The sequence below is a fragment of the Physeter macrocephalus genome, chromosome 11, assembly GCF_002837175.3.
Source record: "Physeter macrocephalus isolate SW-GA chromosome 11, ASM283717v5, whole genome shotgun sequence".
Lineage (NCBI taxonomy): Eukaryota > Metazoa > Chordata > Mammalia > Artiodactyla > Physeteridae > Physeter > Physeter macrocephalus.
This window is the reverse complement of record NC_041224.1, coordinates 57,541,523-57,556,158: the sequence shown is the minus strand read 5'-3', so window position 1 is coordinate 57,556,158 and position 14,636 is coordinate 57,541,523. Positions and strand designations below refer to the sequence as shown.

The following is a 14,636-nucleotide window of genomic DNA, read 5'->3' as shown; positions in this document are numbered from 1 at the left end:
ATAAGAAATTACCCCAATTAAAAAATAATCTGCACACCAAAGAAGATATATGGAATGGCAAATAAGCACATGAAAAAATATATGACATCATTAGTCATTACTGAAATGCAAATTAAAACGACAAAGAGTTTCTAACAATAGAGTATGGAAAGGGAAAAATGCGAACATACCAGTGGAGAAACCTGGCCCACACCACTTTAACCAAGTGATCAAGCTTGATATTGTGACTTATAATAAGAAATATATATTTGGTCTTTGTCCTGGCTCCTGGCACAGAGCTCCTGAAACCCTAGGAATCTCCTAAATGGTAACAGTGATAAAGGTGTCTTTTATGATGTTAACGAGGTGACTTGAAGCCCCTAAGTAACCAAAGGATGGGGGTTGGTTGCCGGGGGAACCAACAGTGATTAGAGGGTTGGAACTTCCAGTCCCACCTCCCCACCTCTGAGGAGAGGAGAGGGGATGGAGGTTCAGTCAATGACCAAGGGCTGAGAATTTAATCTATCAAGTCTATGTAATGAAGCCTCCATTAAAAACCCAAAAGGACAGGGCTTGGAGAACTTCCAGCTTGGTGAATCAGATCACATCCATTTGCCGGGTCCCAAACTCCATGGGGACACGAACACCTGCGTTCAGGACCTTGCCCTATGCATCTCTTCATCTGGCCATTGATGATTCATATCCTTAATATCCTTTGTAATAAACCAGAAATATAGTAAGTAAACCGGTTACCTGAGTTCTGAGAGCCACTCTAGCAATTAATCGAATCTGAGGAGGGGGTTGTGGGAACTTCTGATTTAACCCAGGCAATTATATAGCCAGGCAGCCACCTGGGCTTGTGATTGACATCCAAAGTGTGGGCAGTCTTGTAGGACTGAACCCTTAACTGGCAGAATCTGACACTATCTCCAAGTAGTGTCAGAAATGAGTTAAATTCGTGGACTCCCAGTCAGTGTCCACGGGGACCTGAGTTAACTGCTTGGTGATGTGGAAAAAACACACATCGGAATTGGTGTCAGAACTGGATCAAGAGACCATCACCAGTGACGAATCACAATGGTATCACATGCCCCCTGATAAGAGGTAATGAGAAGGGTATTTAACCTCTGTGATCTTCTTCCCCAAATTCCATAACCCCAATCTAATCATGAGAAAAACATCAGACAAAACCAAATTGAAGGATATTCTACAAAATACTTGACCAGTACTCTTCAAAAGTGGCAAGGTCATGAAAAACAGGATGGACTGAGAAACTGTCCCAAGATCAAGCAACAGGACTGTGCTACTCTTCACATCAAGAGGAGGAATCTGATATTTTCCTCCCCCTGAAACAAGGCTGACCCAGTAGAATGCGGTAGAAGTAATATCTCAAGAAACCTTGCTACTTCTACTCTTGCTCTTTTGCTGTCCTGGGGCTGTCACAGAAGGAAGTCTCCATGAATGTCAGATACCACCTGGAGACACTGGCCACACCATCCGCGACGTTCCCTCTTCCTGCAGAGGCCCCAGACATGTGCTGACTGTGTCCTCATAAGTGAGCCCAGGCAAGGCCAGAGGAACTGACCAGCCAATGATATTATGAAAACTCATAAATCAATGTTACTTTAAGCCACTACATTTTAGGGTGGTTTGTTACCAAAAACAGAAAACTAATATGGAGTGGACCTGCTTAACTAGAAGATCCACTACTCAGAGCCCTGCCCTCCACACACACTTAAGACCTCACCTCCCTCATTCTAGAACACTGAGGCTCATTCTGTGTTGATAGCAAATTTCATTGCAACAGCTACTGGATTCTCCAAGACCACTGAGACTCGAAGGCTAAGCCAGACAGGCAGGACTGGACAGGAGGGCCCTCAGCTTGAAACTGGGCTTGGATCCCACACTCTGGGCTTGGATCCTGTGGCCCATAACCTAGGGGTATCCTTCACTGAGAGCTGTCAGCCATTTCTACTACTGCCAACAAGATCCTAACAATGGTATAGGGCAGACCTCCTGTGTGCCATGGCCCTTTTTGGTGTCTGGTGAACACCCATCTATTATCTTACAGTTCTGGAGGTCAAAAGCCTAAAATGGGCTGGGAGGGCTGCTTCTCTTCTGGAGTTTCTAGGAGAATCCATTTCCTGGCCTTTCCAGCTCTAGAGGCTACCCGCATTCCTTGGCTTGTGGGTCACATTACTCCAACCTCTGCTTCCTTCAATCACATCTCCTTCTCTGACTCTCCTGCCTCCCTCCTTCTTTCCCCTAAAAGGACATGTGGGCACATGTGGATAATCCAGAATAGTGTCCCCATCTCAAGGTCCTTAACTTAATCACATCAGAAAAATTCCTTTTGCCATGTTAGGTTCTAGAGTTCACAGGTTCTAGGGATAGGGATATGGACATCTTGGGGCGGACAGTATTCTGCCTACCAGAAAAGAAAAACAATGATATTGAAATAGAATTATCAAAATATTAAAACCCAAATTTTTTATCTAGTAGCATATGTGCTTTATTGATCCATTAAACAACAAGATCTAGTGAAAGGTCTAATAACTACCACCATGATTTCAAAGTAATGATGAGCATAAACAGTATTTTGAGATAACTGCAAAAACTGTAATGTGATATGAAAAGAGCTACATTTTGTCTTAGAGACAATGTCACAGGTAATATTCTACCTGCATTCACCATGGAAAGAAATACTAAAATTTTAAGCAGAGGGCAGTTTAAAAAAAAAAAAAGGTCCTTGTTTTCCCTTCAAAGTTCATGGATCGCCAAATTCTGTCTCTCTAAGGACCAAGGTTGAGAACTCCTGGCTGAAGGTATTTGGCCCAGAAATGTTTGCATTTTCATAAGGGCCACCAACCCCCTAAAAGTTGAGACACCAGTTCAGGGATTCTGGGCACTCTTGACTCCCTGGGGCTCTCCTCCCTCAAACCATAGCACACACAAGGGAGCAACGGGGGACTGCCAGGGTCGCTAACGTGCCAGGCACTGGGCCAGGTACTTTAGACAAAGCACTGCACTTACTTCTGCCTCAGCTCAGAGATGGGTACTAGCACCCCTACTTCCAAATGGGAAAACTGAGGCTCAGGGTGGTAAAATAACTTGCCCAAAGTCCCAGAGTTTGGTAAATGGTGCTTTGCTCCTTCTACCTGGCCATACTGACAGCAAGGGAGCCGGGGCCCCTTGGGAGGGAGAAGGCCGTACCTCCTTCTCATTTAATCTTCTGAGGGTGTTACTTTAACTCCTCTTTGTGAACAAGAGGCTGGCCAGAGGACTGGGGACTGTCCCAACATCACAGCGTGGTAAAGAATAGGGGGATCAGAGGCCAGGGGCTTTCAATGCTGATGAAAGAGGCGTCCCCAGGCCCTTCTCCCAGCCCCAGTGGAAGTAGTGAGGGTCTCAGCTTCACAAGGCTGAGCTCAGGTAGGGGTTCAGGACGCTTCTCAGAGGGTCGAGGCAAGCTAGGGCAGGCAGAGGCACATGAGAGGACAGACGGGGCAGTGATGGGGACAGGCAGCAGAGGTGGGGGCAGCCCTGTGTAGCAGGAGGTAGAGGGGGCAAGGGGGCTGCCAGCTGAGGCCTTACCTTGTTCTTACAGTGGATCTTGGCCCCGGAGTTGACCAGGATCTGGAGGATCCGTAAGTGGCTGAACCAGGCAGACAGGAGAAGCACATTCATCCCAAACTCAGAGAGAGGACATGGGGCGGGGGAAGGGAGGAGACTGTGACGAGGCGTGGCTGTGCCACCTGGGCCCAAGTGTGCTTTGTACAATTGTGCAACCATAAGGGACCTTAAGTGCCACCCAGGCCAGGGAGCTCTGGGTTTCAGGAATTTAGAGTCCAGGAAATTGTTTTAAACAGAGGCTGATATACTATTGCAAACTTCCCCCCGCCACCAGTTTTATTGACAAATAATTGACATACATCACAGTGTAAGTTTAAGGCATACAGCATGATCGTTTGATTTACATATATTGTGAAATGATCACCACAGTAGGTTCAGCTAACAGCCATCTTCTCACATAGATACAATAAAAAGAGAGAAAAAAAAAAAAGGGAAAAAGATTTTCTCCCTGTGATAACTCTGAGGATTTACTCTCCCAACAAGTGCAAACTTTTGTGGGGATACCAAATAAAACTTAAAAATAAAAGAGCTGCCATCTCCTCTCACCACCAGTTCATAAAGATGGACCGTTTTACCACAAAAAATTTGGAAGGAGCTGATCTCAGAGTATACTCTTTCCGAATACAGCTTCATGAAACATACACTGCATTGTTCTAATTTTCTGATTTGCTGTGACTGGTGAAGGCCTCATCCTGGACTGGCGTTTGAGAATCAACTGTTTGAATCTCCTGCGGAACATCCTCCAGGCAGATGCCTTAGGTCTGCACACATGAAGGGACGGCATCTCGCCACTGCACAAGACAACCACTGCACCGTCAAACACTTCTCACCGTGAAAAGTCCCTCCTCATGCTGAACTGAAATCTGCATCCCTGTGCTTTCCACCCTACTGGCCCTTTGGAGCAACTGAAAATACATCTAGGCCTTCTTCTGATGGCAGCCCAGATCCTATTTGCAGGATGCTCTTCCTCAACATCTGCCAAGTGTTTCCAGGTCACCAGAGCCCCTGCACTGACCTCCACCTTCGTGGGGTTCTGCATCTGAGGGCAGGCTTCATCCTCCCCTCTACTGAGTCTTTCCTTCTCTGTGAAGAGCAGCACCTCCAGGCCTCCAAACTCACCTCCCAGGATGCACTGACAGCCAGCCACCCTCTTAGAAGTGGTTTCTCTCTGTCTTTCCTTGAGTGTGGTGGGATGCGGCAGGGTCTGAGCAGAACAGAGGCCTGGGAGATCATCACCACCTTCCGCCTACAGGCCGCACTGGCCTCCCTCAGCTTTGGGCAGCCCCAAAGTTTGTCTCTAAGTTGGGCGTTCAAAGACCAGAACATATTTTCCCACAGAAACAGGGTCATGTGTGGCTCTGGGTCCCCTGGTGAGGCCAATGGCCTGTCATTCATAGAATGAGCCCACAGGGTGACCTGGTATTGATGGGCCACAGAATCTCCCCACAAGCATAAGAAGTAGGCTTGCAGTGGGAAAATGCTCCCAAGTCCAGCTGGGAGCAGAAATGCAGAGCCCACCTCAGGAAGGGATAAGGGATCAGTGTCCCCTGATGTGTCCTCATCCCCAGCACACTCTAAGCTGCCAGAACAGGGTTGGCCTAGTCCTGAATCAGCCTCAATTTCACAGTCTGGACCTCTGGGGGAAAGGGTGCCTCACCCCAGCACCTGCACAGAGCACCCTAGTCACAACCACTTCCCCACTTGGCTCCACAAAGAGCTTCTGGGGGGTGTACCAGGAAAAGGGGTGTTAGTGGTTGGCACCAGAATCCCTCTTAGGGACAACACTGGGTTTGAGTAAAAGCTGTGACAAGTATTTGGGATGAAAGGTAAAACCCAGAAAGAACTGACTGAGCATCATGGTAGGAATTTGGAGGCAGGGCGGGGACGGTGCAGACAAGGACAGCATTGAAAGTGGGACAGGGGAAGAGGCCAAGCCCAAGACAAGGAAAGGACCAAGGGACTTTAAAGAACAGCAATGGCATAGAGAACAAACTTGTGGTTGCCAAGGGGGAGGGGGGAGGAGGGAGGGATGGGCTGGGAGTTTGGGGTTAGTAGATGCAAACTATTACATATAGAATAGATGGACAAGGTCCTACTGTATAGCACAGGGAACTATATTTAGTGTCCTGGGATAAACCATAATGGAAAATAGTATAACAAAGAATGTATGTATATGTATAACTGAGTCACTTTGCTGTACAGCAGAAATTAACACAACATTGTAAATCAACTATACGTCAATTTAAAAAATAAATTTAAAAAAAAGAAAAAAAGAAAGCATATGGTAAAGGAAAGAAAATAATAAAGAACAGGAATGTCAAAGACAGGATTTTAGGATTTTCACATTGTTTTTGTGTGTAATGTAAATCCCCTCCATCTCTTATTTTGGAAAGCCTGCCCCACATCAAAGTGTGTGAATGGGGTCTCTATGGAAAGTGGGGAGAAGGGCTGTGATCCATGTTAGGGGTGATGCCAAGGTAGAGACAAAGGACTATGTGCAAAATTTCGAGAGGACGGCAAAAACCGAGCAGAAGCTGGAAGTAAGAGCCAACAGTGACCACAAGAATTTAAGCCCTTCCTCCTGAAACCTTGGGAAGGTGCTGGACCCACCATAGCACCTCAGATGGGGACTAGAGTTGGTCTCAGCTAGAACCAAAGAGGCCAGGAGACCCAGCACTGGCTCAGAGCTCAGCCACTGGTAGAGTAACAGTAACTGTGGGCTGGCTGGATGACGAAGGACAGAGTCCAAGGGGAGAAGCCCACAGGAGCTTGGGAATGAAAAGGGTCAAGGCTCAAGGCTGGGGGAGGAGAGTCATGGGAGACAGAGCCTCTTGCCAGTGGGAACCCCAAGATACCTCACTGTCCTAGTTCCAGGAACTATCTGGGACAGAGCCCTGTGGCTTTTCACTAGAGATCTTCCCCCCAACAACAGGATTTCCCTTCTCCAGTGTCTCCTCTACCCTCCTGTTATTAAAGTAGGCATGCCTACCAGCCTTCTTATTTTTCAAAACGTATTTATTGCTGTTTGCAAAGGAAACAGAGAACATTTGTAAGCACCCTCTCTTACTATTCTCCCTCATATCTTCTTTTCTCACTCAGTCCCTCAAGGAAGAAATAACAGAGCATGGTGGTGATAGTGAGGGTCTTTTTTAAAATATTTATTTATTTATTTTTGGCTGCGTTGGGTGATCCTTCCTGCATGCGGGCTTTCTCTGGTTGCAGCGAGCGGGGGCTACTCTTCCTTGCAGAGTGCGGGCTTCTCATTGCGGTGGCATCTCTTGTTGTGGAGCACGGGCTCCAGTAGTTGTGGCACATAGGCTCAGTAGTTGTGGCTCACGGGCTATAGAGTGCAGCCTCAGTAGTTGTGGCGCATGGGCTTAGTTGCTCTGCAGCATGTGGGATATTCCCGGACCAGGGCTCGAACCCATGTCCCCTGCATTGGCAGGTGGATTCTTAACCACTGTGCCAACCAGAGAAGTCCCAACAGTGAGGGTCTTTGTGGGCAAAAGACTGATGCAAGAAGTTCTAGTGGTTTTTTGGGACACTCAGACTAAGGAACCCAGACACTCTCCTTCCAGGGTCATCTCTAAATGATGCCTAAGCAGGAGTAGGGAGGAGATGGGGTGAGGGAGTGGGGAGGCAGGTGTTGCTGCCCCACTCCCAGCCCTGACTTGTAATCAAGCCCCCTTCGTGGTGGGGCCTCAGAGCAAAGAGAAGTCAGGAGGACAAAGAAAAGTATTTCCATGGAAGCTAAGTTTCTGCAAAGAAGTTTATAATTTTTTAAAAATGTATCCCTGTCAAATGCCGCTGTCAGATTCAGCTCTTTATCCAAACCCATAGAGATAAATTTGTAGACCTTGTTATTATTCTGTTCTCTCTCTTAGCAGTGTGCTCCCTGCCAATTTGTTAAGCAAGACTGTTAGTCTTTATCCAGGTTGTGGGTTAGTGTCTGCCGGGGCAGAGCCCTGTGGCATATCATGAGAGACCTCCCTCCCGATGACTTTACTAATGAGGCCTTTGTCAACCCACCCAATTACCTGTTCTACAGCCCGTATCTCTCCCTGTTCACATGACATCACGAGGGACTGAAAAGGCTGAGAACTGAAAGGCCCTTGAAAATGAAGAGATATTTATGACTGTGCAAAGGGAAAGTGGGATTGGTACAGAGTCACTGGCCCCTGAAGACTTTGACCCCCTGCCCAGACTGCAGCTGTTCGTCTGTGTATCAATGACAACCTCGGCAACGACAGCTGGCTCACAGACCCAGAATGAGTTCTGATGCCCCTGCCCCACCCTAAGACAGACAGGAAGACGGACATGCACACACAGACATGCCTGCGTGAGGGGACCCGTACCGCATCCGCATCACCCACAGCAGCCTCGTGTTCCAAGAGCAGCCGCACAGCCTGCTCGTGCCCTGCGCCTGCAGCCCGGTGCAGGACCACCCTGCCCACCTGCCAGGAGGGAGAGGAAACCTGTGAGGCACCAGCTGGCTGCCCGGCCCACCTTGCACAGCCTCCCTACCTCCCGGCCAGGACAGCTGGTCTGCGGGGTGGAAGGACCTTTGCTGGCTCTGGTGACCAGTCGGCTGGGGCCACAGCCCCACTCTGACCCCCTCCTCTTCCAATCTGCAGCAGCTGAAATGAACGTAGTAAAACACCATGTCTAGATCCGTCTGTCCCCCACCTAAAACTCTTCCCAGCTTCCCACTGCTCTTGGATCAAACTCCTAAGCCTTGGTGAGGCCCTGCATGGCCCGGCACTACTTCTCAGAAATGCCAGACAGCATCCTGTCTCTAAGTCTGCTCCTGTTGCTCCCTCTACCGGGCAGCCACCTGTGTCTGAGGATTATTTTCCAAGTCCCTGAGGAATCCTGAGTGCCTGGGTTCTGTCCCCTCCTTCCTTCAGAACAGGGCTGAAGGGTTCTGACCTACCCCCCCAGCCCCAAACTCACTGTCAGACCGCCCTGGCAGTTCACCCTGGTCTCCGGCCCTCAGCACATCTGAGCAGGCCTGGGGGAAGCCAGCCTCCAACCCATGAACCCACTTCCCTCCAGTTTTCAGCATGTGATGGGGCAACAAAAGAAAACACTAATTTTCTGTGTGGTCTCTCTGGGGACGAGCTGTCCCTTCCTTTCCCATGCTGTCCCCTCTGCCTGGAAACACGGCCTTTTTCACTGGCTCCCACAAAAATGCCACTTCCTTGGGAGGACTTCTGGCCGAGAGGGCCCCAATGACACCCACATGCTCTCAAATTGTGACAGTGGGAATGAACTATTTGTGAGATACTCTATTTAATGTCTGTTTTCCCCCACCAGACTATCAGCTCCAAGAGGGCTGGGACCATGTCTGCCATGGGTTCTGCTGTCCCCATCACCTAGCACAGTGCCAGCACAGAGTAAGCCCTTAATACTTATTGAACAAATGAATCATTCAACGAGTAAATGAAAGAATGAATCCGGCATTAGCATCCTATCATCCATAACATGCAAGTCCAACTTACAAGTCCATGTTTCCTTGCAAGTGCTTGTCCAGGAGATGAGACCAAGGCTCCAGTCACCAATAATGTGCTGTGTGACCTAAGGTGACTTGCTGCCCTCCTCTGTGCCTGCCTCCATCTATAAATAGGACTAATCCTCCCTGCTCTCCTCCCCTCTCCAGGGGTGAGTGAGAACCACCAGGAAACAGGTAGATGAGTACTCTGAAAACCAAAACACACCAGACACACCCTAGAATTCCTGTTACTATTACTGAGCCCTAGGCAGGCTGTGAAGACCCAAGTTGTACCCCTGTCACATCAAACCAGACAGAGGAAAACTGCTGCAGTCAGGAATCCTGCATCCAACCCTTTCAGCCTCCACTGACCTCTCACCCAGGCCCTGGCATCTCCTCTAAGATGCTCCTGACAGCTAGAAGCCCCAGCACATGGAGAGGCTACCCCACGTGGTACCCAGGCCCATCCCCAGTGTCCCCAACCAGAAGAATGGCTTTCCTCTTCTGCAGCAGGGCTGCGAACCACCCCACCTGCACCCTTCCCTGAGGCCTGGTCTGCCTCCCCACCAGGCCAAGGGCAGGCCTGGGCCCACAACAGTTTTACACACTCAGTGGGCACAGTGGGCCCTCAGAGAACTGAACTGCCTAGGAGACATTCAGGCCAGGGAGGCGCTGTTCCCCGATCCTCCTTACACAGTGTCGGGGGTCCTCCACCCTCATCCTCCACCCCTTTTTGTCCCCACAGTGCTTCCTCTGGAGAGGCAGCTCCATGAGGCTGCCCGCCAGAACCATGTTGGGAGGATGCCTCAGGGACCTGGCGGTCCAGTGGTTAAGACTTCGCCTTCCAGTGCAGGGGGTGCAGGTTGGATCCCTGGTCGGGGAGTTAAGATCTCACACGCCTTGTGGCCAAAAAACCAAAGCATAAAACAGAAGCCATATTGTAACAAATTCAATGAAGACTTTAAAACAAAACACTGTAAAAAAAATAGCAACTGACACATCAGCCTCCCTTGGTCCAGAACCCCTGGACTTCTGACCAGAGGCACCAGGCCACCTTTGTCTCTCCAGGTGCCTGTTCCTATCTGCCAGCCTCCAACTCCTGACCTTTGACCCTCTGCCCTCCTGACTCTAAATCTGTTTCTTGGAGGAGCCTTCTGGATGGGTCACAAGGATTAAGAGTTAAGAGCGCTGGAATCCTGACCCTGACTTTGGGCCTCAGAGATTTTGACACAAAGTGGACAAGGAGGCCAGGGCCTGAGCCTCCCCCAAGTTAACACGTGCCAATGTGCCTGCCCCAGGCTCCGTGAACTGTCCCTCCTGTGTGGAGGTGACACTATAGCATTATTCCCAGCCGGAGCCCCTTTACACACGTGATTTCTGGCCCTGATGTGTACTCTCCTCCCGATCAGCTCCTTCATCCTCCCAATGTGGTTCCGGCGGGCAGCCTCATGGAGCTGCCTCTCCAGAGGAAGCACTGTGTAGACAAAAAGGGGTGCAGGATGAGGGCGGAGGACCCCCGACACTGTGTAAGGAGGATCGGGGAACAGCCCCTCCCTGGCCTGAATGTCTCCTAGGCAGAGGGTCTTCCAGCTCAGAATGGTGGGTGGATGCTTCTCCTCTTTCCTAATGTTGGAGACTTCCCCAGACAGGCTGATTCTCCTTCCAACGCACCTCATGTCCACGTGACCAGGACTCGGCAGAACCCTAAAGCTGGGAGACCGTGGGCAAGACCATCCACAGGAGCCAGGTGTGTGCCCCTCCCCTCTCAGAGGTGCCCCGTCATCCAGTTTTCCTGACTGCTATTGCTGTTCTTGAGGAAGGGAATGCAATTCATTCCCACTGGAGTCGATAACCACCTTTCTCATGGCTCCATGAGTGAAGAAGGCAGCCAGGATGTACTGAGCCACCCACTGCGTCAGGCCCGGGCGAGGCCAGAGGCACGTGTGTTCACCCAGCTTCTTTGTCCTCATCCCTCCACCTCTTCTCTCCTCATCCCCAAATCCTAACCAGCTTTTGCCTCCCGGTTGTGGGGCCCTCTCTGATTGCCTTCTCTGTGGTCTCTGCACTCCTCTCATCCTTGTCGCTGCACCTTCATCTCAGTCTCAGACTAGAAGGAACCTCCAAGCCCACCTTCCAGCCCCTTGCCATGGCCAGCGGTGGGCTCAGAGGGTTGGTGGCCAGGCCAGGGGGACTCAGGCCTGATGATGTGGTCCAGAGCTCATCTCACCAGAACCCCATGCTGCTGTCATCCTGACTGCTCTTGGCTTATAAGGATGTCCGGTCTCTGGCTGGACCTCAAGCTCCTTGGGGGCTCTGGCCACACCTGACACTTGCCAACCCATCCACACTTCACAGTGGGCCCAAAGCTGAGCACATGGAGGAATCCACAAAACTCTGCTTCCATGAGTGACACTGAAAATCCCCAAGCTGACAGATGCCTGTCCCCCCTTCAGAAAGGCTTAGATACACAAGCACAAGGGACAAATATTGGGCTGGCCAAAAAGTTCGTTTGGGTTTTCCCGTAACATCTTACAGGAAAACCCGAATGAACTTTTTGGCCAACCCAATATTGGCTGGCCCTTTGCACAATCAGTACAGCGCATGTAATTTGAGGTTTTATTGCTGCTGAGCCTACATCCTGCACATTTGGTCCACTGCGAATGTCCAGACCCAGCCCCTCTGTGTATCCAGGGACAGGTCGCCAGTGTCTTGGCAGGGAAGGCTAAGATGCACTAAAGTGACAGAGAAGACTGCCATCAATTTGTTTTTTCCAGATAAATTCCACGTGGCTTTCCAGATACAGGGGAGGGTTTGGGGCTTTCTGAGGCCTCATAGATGCAACCTATGGACCTCAGAGCTGCTGCCCTGTGGCTGAGCCATTTCCTGGCTGTGTGACTTAGGTTACTTAATTTTTCTGTGCCTCAGTTTCCTCATCTGCAAAATAGGGACATGAGCCGCCCTGCAGGGTTATTGTAATGATTGGATATAAGTATGTGAAAAGCTCCTAGCATGGTATCTGCCAAATAGTACCATCGTCATCATCACTATTATTCCTCCAAAACAAAGGGTCAGAGAATAAATTCTGGTGGCCAAAGACCTGGGGGTGGTGGGCCTTCCTTCGTTCAGGGCTCTCTGAGCCAGTGAAGCCCCAACCAAGGAAACACCCTTCCTACGCACCTCCCTGCACTGCTTTTCTCCACAGCACCCCTCACCACTGGCCTATGCTATATTTACACATTTATTAGCTTTATTGTCGGCTTCCCCCATTATAATATAAGCCCATGAAGGGAGAGATTTTTGTCTGACTTGCTAACTACTATATCCCTAAATTCAGGCCCTGGCATATATTTGCTGAATGAATAAGTGACACACAAGTCATTAAATCTCTTCAGGGCTTTTGAACTATATAAGATGTTGCCCCAGTTGAGACTCATTTGTTCCCTGGAAAACCAAACCACAAGCTCAGGTAAATGGCAGGAAAGAGGTGTATGGGGACAGGGGGAGCTTCATGTCAATACTTCAGGGGAGAGGGGAAAACATCTCCTTCCAAGTGTGGTCCCCCTTGATGGCACCACCCTTCCTCACCCCCAAAAGGGTCCGCCTTTCCTATAGGGGAGGAGAGGGTCCTTCTGGAAGAATCCCTCTCAGATCTCAAACACCTCCGGGAAGCAACTGTGTCCTGAGCATTCCTTTCCTTAAACTCTTGGACGAAAACCACCATGATCCAGGTTCAGCAAAAGATCTGGCAGTTCAGGCGTAAGCTTAGGGTAGCTGGAGTTTAGTACCCACACTGCCACTTTCTAACAGCAGGAAACATCCCCCTTGGGGGCCTCAGTTCCACTGTAGAATCAGGGGAGGGTGAAAAAGTGATCTGTAGAGATCCTTACCAGCTCTGACTCCCTTTCTCTTGGTGGAAGCCTGGGAGAGTGGCCTGGTTTGTGTTGGCAAACAGCCAAGAGCCTGAAGGAGAGCATGGAGGCCCTGGAGAGAGCCAGTAAAATCAACTTCAGTCTCACCTCTTCCATTCATTTCAATCCATGCATCCTCTTTCTGGCCACAACAGACACACACTGCACTCTGACCTCTGAGCCTTTGCCTATGCTGGGTCCTCTGCGCAGAATTCCCTCCTGTGCACCGCAATGATCCATTGCTGCACATTCTTTAAGGGCCTGCTCAAGTGATGTCTGCCCCAAGCAGAACCCTGTACCTGCTTGAAAGGCTTAGCACCTGATAGAACCCCGACTCCCATCTGCATCCCAGTGAGGAAAATGGCACAGTCCTTCTCTCCCTTTACCAGGCAGCGCAGCCAAAGGTCCCCCAAGCTGGCTGATGTCCACAGGGATGCCACTGACTGGCCCAGAGGCCCTAGCAGCCAGGCACACTCCTGGAGGGGGCTCTGAGGTGCCCTCATCCCCACTGCAGCACACCATACCTCCTCCACTCCCCATCCAGCCCCGACATTCTAAGGGAGCTGGGACCCTCGGCATTTCTACCACTTTAAGGCTGTGTGACCTTGGGCAACTTGTTTAACCACTTTGTGCCTCAGCTTTCTCTTCCGCAAAATGAAGATAACAGTAGGTCCTACCCAGAAGGCTACCGTGGAGATCAAATAAAGTGCCAACCCCGGCTCAGTCTGGCACACAAAGTAAGTACCCAATAAAGGATCGTATTACCATCTTCTTTCGAGCTAACGTCTCCTCCACCCAAGCTCCCCGCTCCAGGGCGGGGAGCACCCCCAGTCTCAGGTGAGCAGCCAATGTCCCCTTGGCCAGGTGCGAGTTCCTCTCGGGGCCACAAAGAAGCCCAAGACGCAGGTGGCCACGCGGACCGCGCACATCGCAGGTTCGGTCGCCCCCGCTGGGTTGCGGCACATCCTCTCGGCCTCTACCCGCCCCTGTCCCGGCCCCCACCCCTCGGACTCACGGCCCTGGGTAACCCACGCCAGCTCCTCCTCCATGCCGCCGCTCCGGAGCTCCTCTGCGCTCTGCCTGGTCGCGAGCGGTGCGTCCGCCTGACTGGGCCCAGGAGCTGAGGGAGGAGGAGCTGAGCTGGGGGTGAGGACGAGGCTCCCGGGAGCGTCGGAGTGCAGGCGGCAGCCACTCCTCCAGAGCCCTCACCCCTCCTCGGCTTTTGGGTATGATGCAGGCGCAGCTGCTCCGACCTCCCGACCGCCCCCCATCCCGGGCCAGACTGCGGGTCTCTCTTCGGGCTCCCTCGACCAGCCCACGGCCCAGCGGCTCGGAGCCACTTGGGGCTCCGCAGGTCCCCCTGGGCTTGTCTCCTCTGCGAGCTGTCCCAGCCTCCCGGTCCCGGATGCACGACCTCCCGCGAGCCAGGCCCCTGGCTCGCGACTCGGCCTGGTCTGGCGCCCCCAGGCGCTGAAAGTCAGACCCCAAGCACTTGGGTGGGCATTTAAGGAACAGTAACCTCCGCAAGCCTGCAGGCATATGAAGAGATGGTCAGATTTGTTCATGATCAGAAAAATACAAATTAAAATGACAATGAGATACCACTTACACCGATTAGACTGGCA

At 51.0% G+C, this 14,636-nt stretch overlaps 1 protein-coding gene across 1 annotated transcript in view; it reads right to left on the bottom strand.

Annotated features, from left to right (window-relative positions):
* The window catches only part of ANKDD1A (ankyrin repeat and death domain containing 1A), a 33,435-nt gene extending 19,375 nt beyond the window's left edge, over positions 1 to 14,060 (bottom strand). The window contains 4 exon segments of the mRNA XM_028494927.1: positions 3,574 to 3,672; positions 7,938 to 8,066; positions 10,474 to 10,577; positions 14,027 to 14,060. Coding sequence (XP_028350728.1) covers positions 3,574 to 3,672; positions 7,938 to 8,066; positions 10,474 to 10,577; positions 14,027 to 14,060 — 366 coding nt within the window.
* Positions 14,061 to 14,636: the final 576 nt, after the last annotated feature.